The 22,449-nt window shown below is 37.4% G+C and overlaps 1 protein-coding gene across 1 annotated transcript in view; it reads right to left on the reverse strand.

The window, feature by feature from the left end:
* Positions 1-22,449, reverse strand: part of LOC113225389 (TBC1 domain family member 10B) — a 36,235-nt gene that overhangs the window by 4,863 nt on the left and 8,923 nt on the right. Inside the window, exons 2-4 of the mRNA XM_026457687.1 lie at positions 9,632-9,753; positions 5,605-5,797; positions 1,663-1,846 (exon numbers count right to left, since the gene is read on the reverse strand). Coding sequence (XP_026313472.1) covers positions 1,663-1,846; positions 5,605-5,797; positions 9,632-9,753 — 499 coding nt within the window. The remainder of the gene's footprint in view (positions 1-1,662; positions 1,847-5,604; positions 5,798-9,631; positions 9,754-22,449) is intronic.

The following is a 22,449-nucleotide window of genomic DNA, read 5'->3' on the forward strand; positions in this document are numbered from 1 at the left end:
AACCTATTGCAATAAAACGGCAATTTCATACTTTAACCCCTAATATACATTCAATGTTGGTAGAGTTTTATTTACTCGTAGAAAAAGTATAGTATGTAATCATTACATAGTAAGGGCTTAAAATCTCGTACCTATTACTAAACACGGTACTCGACATTAAGAGTCCTCATTGTGCCATGACTGCATAAAATAATATTGTGAATTGTAATGTACATTGAGCGTTTACCATTGTACTTTGCTGGGTCTTAGGAGTCTATAGGAAAAAATATTCAATTGTACAATTTGCACAAGCACATGTACAGAACTGTGTAAAAAGAAAAATAATAAAGACTGGTGCGCTTCCGTAGTCGATTTTCCGTCTAGCCATATAAGATTGATTTATGCTTTCAATGATTTATATGCCGTATCTTAATGCATAGAAGTCGGTATTACAACTAAGTTTTGATTATAATAAAATATATTCATCACTTTGATTAAATTTCTGACAGCATGCATTAGGTCAGAGAGGAGTATGTGAATGGCTTATAACCCTATTTATTTACCAATCTCGTAAAAAAGGAAATCAATCTATTTACTTGGACAATAAGAAAACATTAAAATTTTGTGAATTTCACAATCATATTTTAAGGTAAGAATTATCACACACTAAGTTACTGTCAGCACATATTGGTTCCAGGGTGTGAGTGTTTGAAAACCCTGTTCGTAGAGCCTGTTTAGAACAGAAAATCGCTGTTTAAGACAGAAAGTCAATTAACCATGAACTTGACGCTGAAGTATGCGCTGAAGCGGTAAACAAGTCGTGTGCTATCTTTACGTAATGATCTTTGTAGTAGTGGTATGGAAAATGGGTCTCATATCATCATCAACACATTTATGTATTTATTTATTAGATACGCCAGCTGAAATACTCTATTAAACATGAACATAAAAACATCGAATATATAACCAGAAATAGAGACGAAATAAGGGCCATCCATACCTGGCAACTCATCAGGCAAATGGGCCTTATATCACTTTTAAATATCAACTCCCGTTTGTGCTGAAATCACGAATTAGAAAATTGAAATAGTACAGCGCCAACAACTGACCTGCGTGACGTCTCCGTATATTTCAAAAATATTCTGTATTTATTGTATTATAGATAATAAATATCTGTAACAATGGGGAGCTGATCCATTCGGTGATGTGGGAAAAACAGCAAAACATCTAACTACAAAACAAACGGAATCACATTCGTCGGTAATAAAAATCGTCCATTATTAGCAAACGCTCAAGTTAAACTGGTCGATTTGAAGTGAAACAATTGACGACACCCATCAATTCTTTCGAATTCGGGTTGGCCAATCGGAGCGCAGTTGTCACCGTAATGATTTGGCAGAATAGTTTTCAAACAAATTAAATGACATTTCGTCTCTATTTCTGGTTATATACTCGATGATAACATAAAATAACACTGCAGAAATTACTCGAGTGTAAACTCAATAATAGGCAAACAGCACATAATATAATATCTTATCAGAAGCGTTTCCTGTGTGTAATATGTATTATACGCCCCACTGCTGGGCACGGGTCTCCTCTCAGGCTTATTGTATACAAAATCGTATTAGTAATTACACTACACATTGTCACGGTCAAGATATGCACTTGGTCAATTTAACTCACCTCCAACCCAGGATTGTAGTATCCACTGAGGTACTTATCGCTGATGCTAACGAGGCACCAGAAAGCCTGCACAGCTGGCATATGCATTAGGAGGAATGCTGCCACCGGCGCTTGTGCTTGGAAGTATCCCACCTTTGGATTTAGTACTGAGTACGCTTTCAACACAGAGAATAGTTCTTGTTGTCTGGAAATAAGAAAGATTTAATAATATTAATAACATACTACATATAACTACCTCCATGGCTGAACGGTGACCATACTGGTCTGCCACACGGAGGCCCCGGATTCGATTCGCGGGCCGAGAGAAATATTTATATGGTTTACATTTATTTCTCTCGTGAGTTTGGGTGTAATTTGTGGTTGTCTATGTATCCATGGCACCCGCGACACAGAGTTTAGTGCGGGGCTATGAGTGTGTGCGTTAATATTATTATTATCAAGAATATATCGCACTGCTGTTACAATAGTGTTCTAAGTCAAAATACGTGAAATTCAAGATTATGCCATTTCTGAACGTAAAATTGGTTTCTCTACACGTCAATAAAATTGTCATTACAATATTGTAAGAAACCAAGAAAATACATCTACTTAACCCAGAATGAGATAAACGTTTTGTGACTTACGTGGTCTCAAACTAGGCAATTCCTTCTACCATGTGACGATGCGATCTCCTTCATTGTCATCTCAGTTTTTATCACCCGCTTTTCGGACTTCTGGCCACTTACTTTGAAATTTTGAATCGTTCTCTAATTCCTTTCGTTATTCTTACTTTGATTCGTTACGTCATCAATCCCATCAAAATTCTTAAAGCGAGAGGACGTGCTCATGAAGTAACCTCATTTAAAACCCTAACTTCGCGTGATTTACTTCTTTTTCATCATTAGAATACGTACTTATAGGCTCTTTTGAGGTAAGTAGACTGTTCGTAAGACTGTTTAGGGAGTGTTTTACACTGTTATACCTTAGATAATACAAAAATGCAATGATATAAAAATATCATGGCATTTTTGTTACAGCCTTTTGTTCTTTCATACTCTACATCTAATAAATTTATGTAGACCGAACCCACGGAAGAAAAACAACAACGGAAGTGCCTTAAGCCTCGATTACTATAGGAACTGCTAAAAACGCGCACAAACAAATGATAAACACTACGAAATCTTGACAATGATTGGTCATAGTTTCTAATTTAAAAAGATGTAACAAATTATGGATTAAATTTGTATTGAACGGATATTTAATTATTTTTTGTGAAATTACTCCACTAGTTTGTTATAATTATTAAAACAAAGAAAAGAAAAATTCGTGAGGTCCGTGGCTTAGTTGGCATAGCGGCTGGCACGGTTTGCTAGAAGACATCAGTTCGAATCCGGCCGGATCGAAGAAACTAAGTGTTCTATCTTTGTATTAATAATTATAAGAAACTAGTGGAGAATTTCACAAAAAAATAATTGAATATCAATTCAATACAAATTTAAAATAAATTATGTAACAAAAATGGCATAAGAGTGTGCGCAATGCTATTACGGAAGCCATCTTCCACTCAGCTTATTACGGTCTCTTTGTAAGTGCTACGACGCTGATTTTCAGTGGTTCTAGTAACAGCAACACACTACATAGGTACCATACGTGTGACAAGGGCGACTGTGTCGTATTGGTTTTCCTTTTTTTGCGCAGTGTTCATAGAAACACCGCATTATAATAATTGTAAGAGCCAATCGAGTCACGGTCAATGCAGGAAATGTTATTGCAAAGAGATAAATAATTTGAAGCACATAAAGCTAACGTAATTGCTACGTAATTTTGTGTAATAACAAGTTCCTTGCGCACTTTGAAATGGTAATAATTATTGACGTTTCGACACCAACGGTTGTCACGTCATTAGAAGTCTGTACTGCTACATAGTGAGCTCTATACTTCGGACTTAGAATCAATTTTACTTTAATTCAAATTCAAATTCAAAATAATCTTTATTTCATAGGTAAGCGTAATAATACACTTGAAATCGTCACAATGGTTAAACTCTACCGCTCATTCGTAAGGCAGATTCCCCTGAGAAGAATGAGCAAGAAACTCTAGGGGTTGCTCTTTGTAAATAACATTTACAATATTTTTTTTATTTGAAACATTTAAGTGGCATAGAGTTACTCTTTACTAACTGCCTTATCAGTATTAGAGATTTGCAATCTTTATTTAAAATAACTACTAACATATTTTATAATTCTGTTACTTATTTATATATGGATTTGTGTTGTCCGAAAATACGTAAATTATTATTATTTATGCATCGTATGGATAACGTTATTTAGCCAACGTAGCTCTATGTAGCCAACGTAGAGCTGTGTAGCCGACGTAGCGCTATGTTGCCAAGATACTGCTGCTTTGCACGGATAGTCTTTGTCTGCTGGAGCTACCAGTAATTTTATCAGATAAAGTTTTTTCGAAGGATGTTATGTAATATGATACCATTTGACGGGTCGAACAAGTAGTGTGCCCGGTGGTAAGCTACACGCCTGTCCATAACAGTTGCAGTGCCACTCCGAGTTTTAAATCACAAATATCTGAGGGGCACTGCCACTGCGCCCATCACCCTGAGACATAAGTTGACAAGTCCCATGTGTCTGTAATTTCGCCAGCACTTACCCTTCAAAACCGGAACGCAGTAATGCGCACATTACTGCTTAGCGGCAGAAATAGGTAAAGTGGCAGTTATTCCATGGACGAATTATTTTATCTCTACTGCTACTAACAACCGTAACCTGCTACAAACAAACGTAATCTATCTCAACAAGTAAATAGCGTAGGATCTATATAGCACAATACCTAGTGGTTTGAATGAGAAATTTGTTCTCCGAGTCACTTAACATCTCCAAATATCCACCCTTCATCACTAAATACGTACAGTTAGTTAGCAGTAGGGCTGAAAAAGTTCGTCCAGGGAACTGCTACCGTAAAGCAGTAATATGAGCATTATTGCGTTCCGGTTTTGAAGGGTGCTGATGAAATTATATACACATGGGATTCGTCAACTCATGTCTCAGGGTGACGTGTGCAGTGACAGTATCTCTCCGATCGTTGTGATTTTTAAAACAAACCATTGTTTATAGGTCTAAGTTAGTTTGAAAAAAAAAACATACGAGATTTAGATCCGAAAAACAGTTCGAAAAATACTCTTTATTGCACATTAAAAATTACAACTACAACTCAGAACAGTAATGTAAGTGTCACGGAGTAAAGTATTGTACAATAGGCGACCTTATTGCTAAGTAGCAACATATTCCAGGCAACCTTAGAATAGACATTTAAGAGCTAGAAAGGGTTTTATTTGTTAATAGTTACATATCAAACACATCAAAAGTGTCTAGGGACCAACGTATTTTTTTTAAATATTAGATTACCCCATTAAAATGGAATAACAATATTTATATTTTATTAAATTATTTATTTATTTACAAAATTATGAAATCGATCAGAAAAAAACTAATGTTATTAAAAAAATCATTAAAAAAGTAACTGTATGTAATTGGCAAAAACGGTGTTTGATCCGAGCTCAATTATTCTTTTGTTTATAATTTAATAATGTATCCACCTGTATTATTAGTACTTTTTACCTGAAACACAGGATTCTCTTAGTAATTTAGTATTTTACATTGATTCGCATAATTAGTCTTTATTTATTCCTTTGTACAATAAGTTATTCAAGAAATAATTTTATTTATTTATATACATTTACTTTTGATGAGTGTAGTTTCATTTCCAATTACATTATTTATATTTATAAAATATAAATAATGTAATTGGAAATGAAACTAGACTGTAAATTATATTGCAGTACACCTGTGGCTAACATGATCAGCCAGCTAACTGCGAAAGGCGAAAAACATATATGATTCAAAGAAATAAATTAGCAAGATGAAGAAAAATGAAGCATTGTTAACATACCCAAGTCCTTCTTCTCTAATGAACATTTCATGGTACGGGAACTGCCTGTGAAGGTCCTTCCTGATATCGTCCATGCATTTGGGGTCTCCAGGGGCTTGTAGCAGTTCTTCGTAATCGTTAGGGTGTCGTTGTAACAGCAGCTGGCCGCCGCAGAGGTACAGCCATGCTTTCGGTCGGACGGATGCTGGTATGCCTTTGGAACAAGACGTAAACCCATTTATAATGACCTCATACAGGATACTAAAAACCCGACCTCAAAAATTCGTGGAATTACATCTATTTGCCAAATTTTACTGAAATCGGTTACCGGAAAGTGCGCGAAATCGGATTCATCCTGTAGTTTGCCACTTTAGTGGCGGAATATTTTCTTCAAATTCAAATGGGATCTCTAATGAGGTACCCTCTTTCCAACAAAAAAAGAATCACCAAAATCGGTTCACAAATGCCGAAGCTATCGCATAACATACATACAAAAAAAAACAATCGTATTGGGAACCTCCTACTTCTATTGAAGTCGGTTAAAAATTAAGAAGTAACTTGTGAATTCTTAAATGGTAGCTGGTAATGGTTGTTTTTTTTTTTAGAAGTAAATTAGTGCTCATTTGACCTCCATCTCACCTGATGGAAAGCGGCGATGAGGTCGAAAATGTAGCACGCACACTTAAATAGTCCCTATTCACTCTCGCCTTGAAAAGACCCACTTTATGGCGTTCGGGCACAGATTACTTAATAGTAACAGATACATCACTCTCATACAAAATCGAAGATACCTACGCTATAATAGCCTACTGAAATGACCAATGACATGAAGCGCTCACTACAAGGACAAAGGAACCTGAGCAAGAGCTCGGAGAGTGCGCAGTAGTGCGAAGCCGTAAATGAAAGATTTGTATGAGAGCTTGCGCCGACGTCGGCGCACTCAGCGGTAGGCACTTATCCCATAACCTTGAGCGAGTGACGGAGCCCTGGTTCGGGGAACAAGTCTGCAGGCAGGGAAGTCCACTCCTTTGCCGTTCGCCATATAAATGTGGAAGCGAAAGGCTTCGTGCGAATCTTTGGAATATCCACAACATAGGCGTGGAACCCCAGCCTATGTCTAGTCTCACGATGATGGAAAGGAATGAAATGGAATTAATTAATCTCCGTTGACTGACAGAGTTGTAAACAAGATAATTCTGGTACGTGGCGTAGTGCCAATATTCTATGAACAGATATTATATAGCAATAATTTTGCATCTAATAATATAATAGTAATACCGCTATCTAACTTAAAACATTTAAAAAACCACTAAGAAGTATATTTATATCTCAATTTTTGAAACCTTTCTTTATAATCAAAATAGCGGTATCTCAAAAAATAGGTATAATGGTACATTTTATGGATAATGTAGGTATGTCAATGAATCTATTAGTCAAAAATACGCATAAATAAGTTGAAGGTGCGAAAATACAATTTACAAAAACTCGATTTTCTCAAAACTTCTTCCAATTGAGATAGCGCTTTTCGGCTATAAGGGCAGAATATGGAGATGGAAAGGACGAAGTCTCAGCTAGTCTTGTTTTTCTGAGTTCTCTGTCGGAAATTGTCGAAACAATTATCATCATTAATCTAACTTAAAACACACGTTTAATACGAACGCTGTGCAGAAGCGTGCTGGCTAGTTTGGTGCAACCCTAATTTGCAGGTACATTTTTTTAAATATAATTTCTTATGAAGTATAATAATTATCAAAGAAAACTGGAGCAAGCATGTTACTTTATAAAAGATTAATGTTTTAGGTCGTTCAAGCTCATTACAATTTACATAACACATTGGAAAACATTAACCACTATGTTGGGATAAACAAACTTATCTATATAAAAGCGTCGCGCCAAAGTAAAGTAGAAGAAAATAATGATTTATTTCTTTTGACTAAGAACAACACAAGAGACAACTTTGAGACGAACCAGGCAGGCGTATAGCTTACCACTAGGCGCACGACATGTTCGTCCCGTCACTCGATATTATAAAAAAAAACCACCAGCACCTAATAACCCAATAGGTGAAAACGTAGGAGTATATAAAGAACAAGAGCATGCGTAGCCACTTAACATTGAAATTCAACCCTATGACATTTGTGATAAGAGTGTTTCGAAATCCAAAGTGTCAATAAACCGTGGCCGCGTGACCTGTAAAGACCCTGAAACAAAAATAGATCAGAAAAAAATATTTCATTTCCAAAGTGTCAAGTTTGATGTGCTCTTGCCTACACAATGTATTTTTGTGAAGTCGGAACACGGACACGAACAAATCTCCAAAGAGAACACTATCAATCCTTTTAAAGTTTGAACGCGCGCTTGCGGAATATCAATTGCGATGAACAACAAGAACGATTTCTCGTTGGGAGAATAAACTGAGTTGTAACTAGCAACTGGAGCTCGCAAAACTGATTGCCGATGGAACATAAATGGTGCTTCAATGCACAAACTTTACTATCGATTTTGACGTCTAAGTTTGGTAATAGCCGCAGGCAGGTATTTCTTGGCATGGTCGCCAGAAGATGTACGCGAGTTGTCTAACAACGTTGAATCAGTTTGTAGGAACGACAGAGATTTTATGTAAAGTTGTAAGCGAAAGAAGTATGTCAGGTCGAAGCTAGGGTAAAGTTGACTGCTTATCCACACGTTTACCTATTTTTATTTTTCTATTGATGCACTGCATGATGATGCCCCAATGGTGATAGCGGAATACAGTGCAATGCTTTTTGGCAAAACTCACACTGAGTTAGGACCTTGTTGCTTGCTGCAGCACACACAAGTTATTGTTATCTGATTAACTAGGTATAAGATGTTTGCTATGGTCTGTTTTGTGTCTATTTCTCCTTATAATTATTTCATGTGCTTGTGGGAAGACAATAAATGTTTTATATATCTATCTATCTACTTTATCGGTAAATTACGGACAGTGTGCGACGGAATTGTACGATTTATTCCGCCTTCCCGCTTCCATCATCGGGGGAATAGACGTAGTAGGCTGGGGTTCCAGCCCTATGCTATGGGTATTCCAAGGATTCGCACGAAGCGTTTTGCTTCCACATTTATATGGCGAACGGCTATGGAAATCCCCAGCCTGCAGACTTATCCCCTGAACGCTGTAACTTGGGCCTTGTCATGGCGAGAGTGAATGGCTATTATTTAGGTGTTCATGCTCCATCGTCGTCCTCATTGTCACTGTCCACCATATCAGAAGGGAGTTCAAATGAGCACATATTTTCTTTTTTTATTAAAAAAATCCCCAAATCCGCCTGCGGTCTGATTACTGGAAGATGTACGCGGCTGTCTAAAAATGTTGCAATTAGTTAGCACGTGTAGGAACGTAAGAAATTTTATATTAAAAGTTACAAGCGAAAGAATTGTGACACGATCGAAGCATGCGTAGATTCATGGACTAAGCCATACATTACGCACCATTACGCTTTACTTTACTGCGCTTTTAGCTGGATTAACTAACTTCGGGCATACCTCTTTCGTTTATATATTCATTACGACATGATGTTATGTCTACAGGTCAAAGGACCTACGCTGTAACAAAAAATGGCATCTCAGACGGCGATAAACTAGAAATGTCGTGAACGACTAGCTACCAAATACTGTACATCTTTTCTTTTTTGGCATTGACTTACAAATAAATGGACGACGGGTCTAATACAAAAACCACGAAAAAAATGTCCCAAGTCAACCTATTCGAAATTTAAATTGTAATGTCATCGCAGTATCGCGCTGTCAGTCGAACAAATGAAGACTAAAGCGGAGTTTGGCGCTCTGTATACTATTTTAGCGCCTTACAAGTGCGGACACTTTTTAGCGCGGACGTCAATGTTTTTTGGTTTACATTTTTGTAAATCCTAATGGAACTACATAGCCCTATAGAGTATAGAGCATAATAAACTAAAAATGTCTGAGAATAAATTATTTGAAATAGATCTAGCAAAGGAACAGAAAACCAGTTTATTTCCTACAAATACGTCGTAAAGTGTGATATAGGTACCTTTCCGGCAGCGCTCGCGCACTTTCTTGTAGTTCTTGCTCATGAAGGCTTCCCAATTTTCGAGCATTCTCAACCATTTCTGCTCACGTTTCAGGATTGTGCTCGGTGACACAGTCCGTTTGCTGCAACAACATAAATGGTGGCTTATTACATTTTATAATTGATGTCATACTCATACGTGAATACGTAAACTACCCGAAGGGGAAAGTGACCGCTGGAGCAAGGAAACAAACTTGAGAATTTGAAGGGAGTCAAAAAATACATACGTGAATAAGCTTCTTGTCAATCAAGCATGCATTATCCCATTTATCGGTCGATTATGCCAAAATGTAACAAATGGGTAAAATACATATTTAAACGGTTTTAGAATGTTATTGAATCAACCCGTGACGAAGGTGAGTCAACCCGTGACCATGGAGCGTGTAATCGTTTTGTAAAACAGAAAGAAAAAATATCGTGGTTTGAAACCTATAATTAGTTCTTTTTTTATAATACCAAATGACGGGACGGACAAGTTGTGCGCTGATGTTAAGCGACACGCTTGTCTATAGCAGATGCAGTGTCAATCAGGGCTTTAAACCGCAAAGATCTGAAGGACACTGCAACTGCGCCTGTCACGCAGAAACATAAGTTGACTAGTCTCATCTCTCTGTAATTTCATTCGCACCCTTGCCCTTCAAAACTGGAATGCAGTAGTTCACACATTACTGCTTGGCGGCAGAAATAGGTAAGGCGGAAATTTTAAAAAATACTATTCTTCTTAACAAAAATTACATTTAAATTTTTATTGAATTGAGATTCAATTATGTTCTATGTGAAATTACTACACTAGTTTGTCATAATTATTAATGCTAAACAGTCGTTGAAAAAACCAAATAAGTACAAAGACACGACAACAAAATTCGTGATATGCGCTGCGCTGGTTCGTTCCGTGGCTTAGTTGGTATAGCGTCTGGCACGGTATGCTAGAAGACGTCTGTTCGAATCCGGCCGGATCGAAGGAATTTTTTTCTGAGTATCCGATCTTTGTACTAATAATTATAAAACATTACATTTTTATACATATATTTTGATACTTGTGTAATGCGCAAGCCACATCGCGAACGTAGCTAAACTAACGTACCCGGGACATCTGTTAATACTTCGGTTTACACCTCGAACTAAGTTAACCGAGCTAACGAAACTAACCCAATGATCCCGCTAGCTACGTAAAATATGTCGCTCTTCTACCACCGTTCAACCCCACGCTTAGCTTTGCATGCAACTACGTGAGCTAAGTTAGCTAGCTTCGTTTGCGGTGTAGCCTGTGGTAAGAATGGTAATTTTGTTTATCTCTCAAAGACACTCTGAGGTCTTAATTGCCTTATCTGGATGTTTTTGCAGGATAACCATTTGATTAACATCAGTTATATTACCCACCGAAAAGCAAAATTCCGTATGACATAAAACTGTGAAAGTAGCTAAAGTAAACCAATCTAGTGGTTTTTACGTCTTAAAGGTATCGGCTTTTTAATCCCGTACACTGCAGTAGTGACCCATTGCGATAGCTTACTTTTGGGCCCCAGTGCAATTTAGCGTCTAAAGTTACATCTAAAAATACAACTCTTTACATAAGACAGCCAAAAGGGTTACTTTAACACAAACGAATGTTTTATAGCAAAAAAAATGGCTTTCGTAAATTTGTAGAATTTGTGAATTAATTTTTAACGTCTGTGTATCATGAATTCACGGGTGAATCATAACTTGTTCATTACTGCAAAGTGTGTGTTTTTCCTATGACTAAATCCAGATAGCATATTTTTAATGCTATATTTACCTTCCAAATTGTCCGCATTTTTAGTTAATTAGACGAATTGGTCGCTAACTGTAACTGAAGAGCTCCTTGTGAAAGAGTTCGTCCAGTTAGTACTGTCACCGTTCCTATTTCACCCGGCAAGCAATGTGAACATTACTGCGTTCCAGTTTTGAAGGGTGTTGGTAAAATTACAGGCACATGTGACTTATAAACTTTGTCTCATGTAGTGTCACATCCACTTACCATCAGACGCACAAGTTGTTCGTCTCGTCACTTGGCAACATAAAAAATCTTTAGCATGGGCTAGAGATTGTGTATGCAGTGATATTGGTTTTTTAAATAATTATGAAATTACTTTGCAGATGTGTGCAGTTTTCCTCAGGATATTTTCCTTCGCCGAAAAGATCAATGTGGTAAATTTTTCAATTAAATTTTGTACAAAAGCTCCGAAAACACATGAAAGGCCGTAAGTCAAACCATTATGGTACCACGGCTTTTTTTAACGGTAAATATTAAACAAATATCGAAAATTAATTAATTACGATTAGCATTCAAAATGAGACGTAAGTAGATGTGAAAATAGAATTAATATATTTGTTTAAGGCAAATAATTGTAGACCATGGACTAAATAAATAAATGAAAATGATATCAAGCGGGTATCGTACCAAAGCGGTTGTCTCGAACGCAGCGCACACACTATGAACTATATTTACATTATAAACTAAGATAACATTATACAAATATCAAACGAAATTAAGCAAATAATACACATCTTTAAAAAAGTAGTTAAAGACTAAAAAAGTTAAAAAATTCAAATACATAGACAAAAATTCGTAAGGTCCGTTGGTTCGTATCGTGGCTTAGTTGGCATAGCGTCGAGAGAGTAAGACGCTGGTTCGAATCCAGCCGGATCGAAGTAATTTTATCTCAGTGTTCGATCTTTGTATTAATTATTATAAATTACACCTTTTCAAAATAATGACCTTCATTTAAATCCTATAAAGTTGACTATTACTAACGTAAAATGGTACAAATTAGATAGATTAAACGTTTAATATCTTCCCACAAGCACACGATAGAATGTGAAATAATAAAGGAAGAAAATTCACAAATCAGAAATTAAATTTCCTACGTCTCTTGGCTTGTTACATGTATAAGTAACTAAGTAAATAACTAAATGTCTCAGTTTCAGATTAATTATCTTGACATTTTATCTGATATACAGGATTATTTATAAAAGACTAACAACCTCGCAGAATAATATTACAAACATCATACGTAAGAACTTTTTACAAAACGTGGTAAATTTATCAAAAAGAAACTTAAATTTTTGTTGTACTATCTGACACTTTTTAGATCTGCATTTGGTAGTACATTCAAGCGTGCGAGCGTCCTCCCCGACGACTCCCGCTTTCTTTTGTTACCGTACAGAGTTATACCGTTTAGAGGGATCTATTTAAAAAAAAATATTTTTGTACTAAATAAAATGTGACGAATTATTAAAAGTCACGGAATAAAATAGAGTTGTTGTTAATTATGTTAGTAATACAGTCTTGTTAGTATATTACAAAATAACCCTGTATTCCGATGATAATACGGAAAACGAATTCCAAATTCAATCTCGCATGTTCGTCCGAATTTAATGAACTGAGTAATAACAATTGGTCGTACACAAAAGGAAAACCCAAGAAAGAAAAGTGAAATGTAATTACATCCGATGGATAGACCAGGGGGACAGTGGTTTTCATTTGAAAGGTCGAAATGTGTACATAGGACTACAATTTCTACGTACATTCGTAAAAGCTTAATAGCAACACCTCTCACTGACGGTGCGGAAAAACATCGTAATAATAATAATAATAATAAATAACGCACACACTCAACATAGCCCCGCACTAGGGAAACCCTGTGTCGCGGGTGCCATGGACACACATATAGACAGCCACAAATTACACCCAAACTCACGAGAGAAATAAATGTAGGCCATACAAACATTTCTCCCGGCCCGGGAATCGAACCTGGGACCTCTGCGTGGCAGTCCGGCATGGTAACCGTTCGGCCACGGAGGCAGTTAAATGAAACCTGCTCCTTACGAAAGAATTCAACATAGCAGCCTATGCCTTGACCCTTTCTTTAGTGGATACCCGCGAGACGTATAATGGATTGATATGATCGTGTATGGAGTACTGCTGCCACCTTTGGGACGGCTCTGCCCATTACCAGTTAGCTGCCTTGGACTCGGTGGAGCGAAAAGCAAAGACACTTTATTAACAACAACTATCTTGTGGAGTCGAAGCTACAAAATCTCGACCATTGCAGAAAAGTAGCCTGCTTGTCGGTTTTCTATCCGATACATTTCGGGGAGTGTGCGCAGGAACTTTTCAATTTAGTTCCACCCTCACCGTTCCTTCGGTCGACTAGAAGGTCAGGAGCACTCCATTCTTATGTCGTTGATATTCCACCTATTCGCACTAAGCACTTTGCTTCCTCCTTTCTGATGCGTACGGCAAAGAAATGGAATGCTCTACCGGTATCTTTTTTTTCCAAAAAGTACAATTTGGAGCTATTCAAGGCTACAGTGTATAAGCAGTTTTTAGGCAAACGCGTCCCGTTGTCGGTCACATCGTCGCTTAACATCAGGTGAGATAGTGCACGAAAGGAGCCTCTCCGCACGACGTAACATTCCTTTCCGGGCAAGAATCGACGAGTATATTACGCCAGTTACTCCGATCATCAAATACTTTCATGACGATGGTACATAATATATAATTTGTAAAATAGTGTATGCCATCAATACGATAAGAAAAATGGATTGATGATTTCAAAACTTCTATGCACACATACAATGTATGCATACGGCAAAAGAGTTAATAAATTTTGATAATTTTATTATTTGTGATAGTATATAGTGATTTTAATATATAAATTTGATTAATGTTTTAATAAAGATTCTTTATCTTGACACAGACAAATTCGTGAGGTCTGCTGATTCGTTCTGTAGGTCAGTTGTGAAAGCGGTTAGCCCAGGTCTGACAAACAGGTGCTAGTTCCTCCTAGCTCCTTATGAAAGAGTTCGTCCAGGGAAGCACTGCCACCTTACCTACTTTTGTCGCCAAGCAGTCATGTGAGAATTACTGGCGGTTTAGAAGGGTAAGGGTACTGGTGAAATTACAAGCATATGAAACTTGTCAACTTATGCCTCAGCGTGACGGGCGTAATGAATTTTAACAGAACATTCCTAAAATGTTGTTTAAATAGTTTTGCACTTCTTTATTTAGTATGATTTACCTCAAAATGTCGGGTTTTTCCCTGTCCTCCGATCAGTAAGAGCGGGAATATTTTTTCCCATGCCTCCAATTGAATGGTTTTTTTTTATCACTTAATATTAGGGTTCAAAACCGGGAAATCGCGGACCCGAGAGTACCGAGAATTCCCGGTTCTTTTATTGTAATGAAAGAACCGGGAATTCAAAATTGTTTCCCGGTTATTTCGATACTTTCGGGAATCAGCGTGCAATTTCGGTTTTTGTTTCAACTGCCTCCGTGGCCGAACGGTTACCATGCTGGACTGCCACGCAAAGGCCCCGGGTTCGATTCCCGGGCCAGGAGAAGTATTTGTATGGCCTTCATTTATTTCTCTCGTGAGTTTGGGTGTAATTTGTGGTTGTCTATGTGCGTGTCCTTGGCACCCGCGATGCAGGGTTTTCCTAGTGCGGATTTGTAAGGGTGTGAAAAAAAATTACGCGGCACGTTGATGCTTTCACGCGGTCGAAACTAAATGACGATAAATGCGAGCAGAGGGAGGGAGTAAAAAAATGTTCCGCAGAGTTTAAGGTGGTTTTCCGCCGCCGAGACGAGACGAGAACAGAAATCTCGCTTGCATATTTCCACCAAAAATTGCCATTGCTCGCACGAGTTTGCGCTATGGTTGTGGATAGTGACAATTCGGTGCTGTTCAGTTCGTCTAGCGATAAACACGCGGCTGAAGTAACGTGTCCAGCAAAACAACAATTATTAAACATGTTATCGGCAAAAGAATCAGATGAGCCATCTTTTGTTAAATCTCAAATCGTGCGTATAGTCGTGTGCAATGAAATGTAAACCTTGACACATTTTCGAATACATATAAATATTAGATATTACAAAAATAAGAACATTTCATTTTCGAAAATCTTTTTTTTACCTTATCTTTGTAGCTTGTTTACTTTCCTCTGAAATAAATGCATACCTTTTTAAAAATGGTGTCATGATTACATATTTTTTAACACTACGCAAGGTTGAAATGTCTAATATTTACAAGTGTCAACGTTTACATTTCATTGCAAACGACTGTATCGACAAACACGCGATTAATATTAAAAGATACCACGAGCTCGCGCGAGATATCGTGTATTCGTTACAGAGTGTAATATCTATGTAGACAACAATACGGTTCAATGTTACATAAACAAATTTTTCAATTGCCGACTCGCCCACTCTCGCCAATCCAGACCATTGCCACGGTGGATGCGCTAGAGAAGAATTAAAATTTTGCCAAATTTCAATTATCGTGTCACCTCCCTGGTGGAAAAGCACCTTTACTTAGAGAGATTTTTATAGTATTTTTTTAAGTTGTATATTTTGTTTCAGTAACTTTTTTTTTTCAAATTTCAATTATTTAGAATAAAGAACTAACCAGTAATTTATGTTTAAAATGTTGAGTGTATAATAATTTTTAATGGTTGTATTTTTTTAAAGATTTAAGATCTGATTAACTGAGATTTTTAGTGTACATGATTTAAATAACGTCAGTTTTGATGTGACTAGAGGAGGTTTAAGTTACTTCGATTGCAAAAGTTTTTTTTATATTTTAATTTTAATTTCCAAGAATAAGAATGCTGAAAAATTAAGTTCACTGATTTGTATTACGTTCTTTTTAATGAAAAAAGCTCCAACATTGACCGTTTTTACTTGTGAAACCTATCCCTTTATTAACCCGTCGAGTATCATTTGCTTACTTACTTATTTAGCTTGTACCGAAAGAACCGGGAAATCCGGGTTCCGTTGAAGACTAGTACTGAAATTCCCGGTTCTTCAAAACATATCCGGTTCCGGAATCTCTACTTAGTAAATTTCGCCAAAAGTACAGTCGCGATGCGCGCTGTAAACCTGTCGCGACATATTTACAGAAGTGTGTCAGATATCCGGCTATCCGGCCTACGTGCTACCAGATGTCCGATATCCGGCCAAATTGCTATCCGTTTCATCTCTACTGTAAACTCTTAGCATAGTAGTATTCATGGTTTTTTTTGTTTTATTATACTTCAGTCAGTAATTGAAGTATATTATTTAGTTTACTGACTTGTCTTTTTGGAGTACATTGTTTTCTGTCGAGGGTTTGAGATGTTGAAGGTTAATTTGAGTGTTATTAACTCTGAAAAAGAGAAGAAAGAAAGAACAGAAGATTTAACCCTGTCCTTAGAGGAGACCAATCCCCAACAGTGGAATCTAATATTCAGCAACTGCGGGAACAAGCATTCATTTTTTTTAACCATATAGATAAAAAGAAACGTCGTTAAACTTAATCACTACAATCGCGATAACAAAACTAGGTCAGTTTACTGGCGAATGCTTACAGTTTACTGTATGATTAAAGGTAACTTAAATGTTTCTTATCGACAATAGGCACACTATTCTGTTTCAAATAAACACAGAATTAACATTCATAATTTAACCTTGTGACGATGCGATCTACTTCACCGTCTTCCCACCTTTTTATCACCCTCTTATTTGTTTATTTATTTATTGTAGAGTTCTTTATTGTTGTCAGTGGCTCACTCGCCCCGGGCTTGCTGAAAATCAGTTAAAAAAAGATATTTGTGGCTAAAGCTGAGCAAGTCCCGATTACACCAGCCGCGACGGTGAATTAGATACTGCGTAATTATTAGAAATGCCACGAATAGTAATTTGGCCGAATACCGAATGTCGGATATCGGATATTCGGCCACACTAACGACCGAAGCGCCGAATATTCAGCTGCCGAATGTTTGGCGCAAGATCTACGCATTTCACGCGCGACCTGTTACGATCTGTCTCATGGCGCTGCGTGCGGAAGTAACGGGGGTGGGGTGTTTTTGTTAAAAAATGATAAAACAATAGAATCAATACATGACAGTTTCTGGACCTGCTTTGAAGAAGTCGCTACATATAATATTCAAAAATTATGAGGATGTGGAGAAAAGTTCTATTGCACATAAGAATGATTTTTATTTGAAAACTAGATCGAACGGCAGATCCTTTTTTTATATGTATATAGCCCCGCACTAGGGAAACCCTATGTCGCGGGTGCCATGGACACACATAGACAACCGCAAATTAGGTACACCCAAAGTCACGAGATAAATAAATGTAGGCCATACAAATATTTCTCCCGGTCCGGGAATCGAACTTGGGACCTCTGCGTGGCAGTCCGGCATGGTAACCGTTCGGCCACGGAGGCAGTTCAAATAGTTAAAGCTTTACAAATGGTGGTCAGCAAACGCAAAGCAGTATCCAAGCCTGTCAAAATGTGCTAAGATTTATCTATCGTCTCCTGGCAGTAGTGTTTATAGTGAGAGGCTATTTTCAGAAGCAGGAATTGTTTATGAGGAAAAGCGCAATCGTTTGTTACCAACTGTAGTAGACGATGTGGACTGTTTGAAATTGGAGTGAAGAAACTAAAGAAATGAGCACGAATATGGATGAAACACAAAATATAATTCGATACAGTGACTATCGCAAATCAGAAAAACAATACAATAAAACAAAAACATGACAGAACAGTAGAAAAATAATTTTTAGCAAAGAGTTCGCGACACCAACCAATGCCGAAAAATTGTTTTATTCATCACAATCTGTCACTCATTGATTTTAAGTATTAAAGCATTGACTTACAAATAAATGGACGACGGGTCTAATACAAAAACCACGAAAAAAATGTCCCAAGTCAACCTATTCGAAATTTAAATTGTAATGTCATCGCAGTATCGCGCTGTCAGTAGAACAAATGAAGACTAAAGCGGAGTGTCGCGCTCTGTATACGATTTTAGCGCCTTACAAGTGCGGACACTTTTTAGCGCGGACCCGACGTCCATATAATTGTAAGTCAATGTATTAAAGCAATAATTTGTATTTAAAATACATGATACATTTTGAATAATGTGTGCTTTTTTCATTATTTGATATTCGGTATTCGGCCGAATACCGAATATCAAAAAAAAAGTGGCCGAATACCGATTAATAGCTGAATATTCCTGGCATCTCTAATAATTATATCAATTCTTTTAATTTTTAAATTATTATTACTATTATTATCATTGTCCTTTTTTAGACTCGCCTCTCCCAAAACCTGAAAGATTAATTTTTAATATAATTGATAATTTTTTATTATTATTGTTCCTCTGTTGTTTTGTTTATATATGCGTGTCTGTGCTTGTGTAATAAACAGTTTTCTTTCTTTTTTCTTTCTTTACTGGTTCCTGGGTACTTACTTTTAAAATTTTGAATCGTTCTCGAATTCCTTTTCCATCATTATTCTTACATTGATTCGTTCCGTCATCACTTTCATGAAAATTCTCGAAGCGAGAGGACGGTCTTATTTATCATCATCATGTAAATCTCCAACTCAACTTAAACTGTTTTTAAAGCATTAGATATATTATACGCGCATATAGGCCCTCTTGGGGTAAGTATAGTCAAGAGCACATCAAGCTTTGGATTTTGGACTGTTCTTATTGCAAGCGGCATAGAGTTAAATTTAAACCTTTAGTGTCCAGCTTGACGTGCTCTTGACCCCGTACTTGGACTTTCAACTGTTTAGTGCTAGTAGGGAGTGTTTTATATTGTGTGTACCTTTTTTATATCATAATATTACTTTGTTCCAGCCTTTCTTTTCCTCTTCTGTGTTATATTATGTGGACGGAGCCTTCTTTTTTACTCCAAGGGTAGGCTACAACCTTAATTTTTAACACATATTCCGAGTCTAGTACACTTTTTTTACGTGTAAGTAGTTATCGAGCGTAATAACCACAGAACAATAAATACAGAAGAAGTAAAGTTTAGTGTCAGTAGAGCTCCTTGTGAAAGAGCTCGTCCAGGGAAGTACTGCCACCTTCTACTACCTTTCAGCTTTGAAGGGTAAGGGTGCTGGTGAAATTACAGGCACATGGGACTTGTCAACTTATGTCTCAGGGTGACGGGCGCAGTGACGGTTAGAGATGCGCATTTGTGAATGATATCGATATTCGACTAATTGTATTTAAGGGTCGTATTCTAGAACTCTGCTCAATGCTCAAGTCAGGATTTGAGTATGGTTTAAAGCACTCGAAATCATACTCAAGTCCCTGCCATTACGGTCGTATTTCCAATGCTTGAAATCATACTCAGATCCTGACTTGAGCATTGAGTAGAGTTCTGGAATACGACCCTGAATGATTATTCATTACTAATTAGTGGTACTAATCCATAGATTCCCTAGAGCATTTCTGTTCGTGATCACCTAGCCCTCTCTGACATAACGATAAATATTGTAAATGTGACGGGGACAGGGATATTTTGGTATGGACATGATGAATGAGGTGTTCCGGTATAATAATCATTCGACTCGAGCACCCGACCGGCATGAATGGCATTGGCATTCCGTATTGCTAATCATTGTACTCGAGTCAAATGATTGTGCTTGGATTCGACTTAGGCGAATAATTTGTGCATTCGAATGATTAGTATTAGTAACATTCAAAGTCGCGCATCGCTAGTGGCGGTGCCCATTTAAACTTCTTTAATTTAAACCGCTGAGTAACACTGCAACTGTTATGGGCAGGCGTGTGGCTTACTACCGGGCGCACGACTGTCCCGTCACTTAGTATTATAAAAAAAAACCACACGTTAACTAACCAGTTACCGTCTGGCGCGTGCCAACTATAGGTCTCGAAAGCCTACTTGAGTTCAGTCCGTCATTTTCGCTTCGTATGGTAGGGTTGTCATTCTTTCGTGCAAATTGTCTAAAAACGTAGAAAAATGCCTTATTGTGCTGTTTTGAGGTGCAAAAATCACACCAAAAATATTACCCGTAGTCATTGACCTACAAATAAATGGACGACGGGTCTAATACAAAAACCACGAAAAAAATGTCCCAAGTCAACCTATTTAAACGTAGTGACATGTAAAGGAATATGAAAAAGCTAAAACGTTGAATTTAAATTGTAATGTCATTGCAGTACTGTCTAATTTTGCTTGCTTCGCTGTTAGTCAAACAAACGAAGACTAAAGCGTGAATGACGCTCTGTATACGATTTTAACGCCCTATAAGTTCGGACACTTTTTAGCGCGGACTTTTGTTATAGTAGTATTTCTATAACACTTAATTTTTATTAATTTACAATTTTTTTATTATCTATTCGTTCAGATGGCAATCGTTTGTTCGTCCAGCTACTGGCCGCAAGATGGCAGCATGTTGAATAAAATTTCGATATAAAATCAAAACGTCGTAACTTACAATAAAGGTATTGGAATTTCAACGATATAGCGACTGGGCAAAGTTTAAATTTCATTACCGATCCAGAACTTGTTACATCTTTTTTTCACAATAAGATAACCAATTTTTATAGCCCCGGTCCGGCAAACAGGCGCTGGTTCGTATCCAGCCATATCGAATGAATTTCTCTTTGTAGCTGTTTGATCTTTGTGTCAATAATAAGAGGTAACGAAATTTCAACAACAATCAAACAATTCATAGGCAGCTGACTAAGTATTCAACGCCCACGCACTATAACGCATAATGCAAGATACTAATTGCTCGACGGCCTTGCAAGGGAGGTCATAAACCGGCACAATTACGACGGCTAGATACTACTCACGAATAACAGGTAGTTTCACAAATGACATATCATTTATGCGTGTTTCAAATGCCAACTTAATAAAGAGCAAATTTGTAGATTCCCAACACTTAGTACTTCCCCACGAAGGATATAAAATTTAAAAAACAAAACAATTTTTATTAAATTAACTGCCTCAGTGGCCGAACGGTTCCCATGCCGGATTGCCACGCACATCAAGAACAACGAACGAAAAGTACAATGTCCTGAGAATAAGCAGCATCTTGCACATAGGTCCTTGTTCTACGGATGAGTCGGTTTGTCTGTACGGCAAGTATTTTTCCAAGTACATCAAACACCCAAAAGCGAGTACAAGGTACAAGTACCCATGTGAAGTGCCGCCATCATATCGAACGCATTTGCATTTTGGTAAATTGCGGGATATTGGCACCTAGAGTTTTCTTTCCTTGAAAAATGTCAATTTTGCTGATTTTGCTTAAGAGTCCATACCACCTCTGGTCGAATTCAAATTATTACCGCGCCAATACGGTTCTTTTTGCTTGGGTCGAGCGGCAGAGACGCTGGTTTCATTTCAGAATTTATTTTTTTACAAACGAAATTAAGGCCATTTGAAAACTTTTTATATAACATCAAGTGACGGGACGAACAAGTCGTGCGCCTAATGGTAAACTACACGCCTGTCGATAACAGTAACAGAGCCACTCAGAGCTTTAAATTGCAAAGATCTTTTTTTCTTAATGAATGGCTTGTAAGACTACTTAGCCTCTCAATTCTGCCAGTGTCCGTTTTCTAGTTTCATAAACGGTATGGAGGATGTGTTACAATTTTGTTCGGTGACTCAGAGGGAGAATCGAAGAAATTTTTGCACAAATTGAATTCTAGAACAAAAGAGACGGCACAAATTAGACAACACAAGTGGTTAAATAAATAATAAATAAATAAATAACGCACACACTCAACATAGCCCCGCACTAGGGAAACCCTGTGTCGCGGGTGCCATGGACACACATATAGACAACCACAAATTACACCCAAACTCACGAGAGAAATAAATGTAGGCCATACAAACATTTCTCCCGGCCCGGGAATCGAACCTGGGACCTCCGCGTGGCAGTCCAGCATGGTAACCGTTCGGCCACGGAGGCAGTCGAGTTAGAAACATGTATATATGT

This window comes from Hyposmocoma kahamanoa, unplaced genomic scaffold (genome assembly GCF_003589595.1).
Source record: "Hyposmocoma kahamanoa isolate Upper Pololo Valley unplaced genomic scaffold, ASM358959v1 160, whole genome shotgun sequence".
Lineage (NCBI taxonomy): Eukaryota > Metazoa > Arthropoda > Insecta > Lepidoptera > Cosmopterigidae > Hyposmocoma > Hyposmocoma kahamanoa.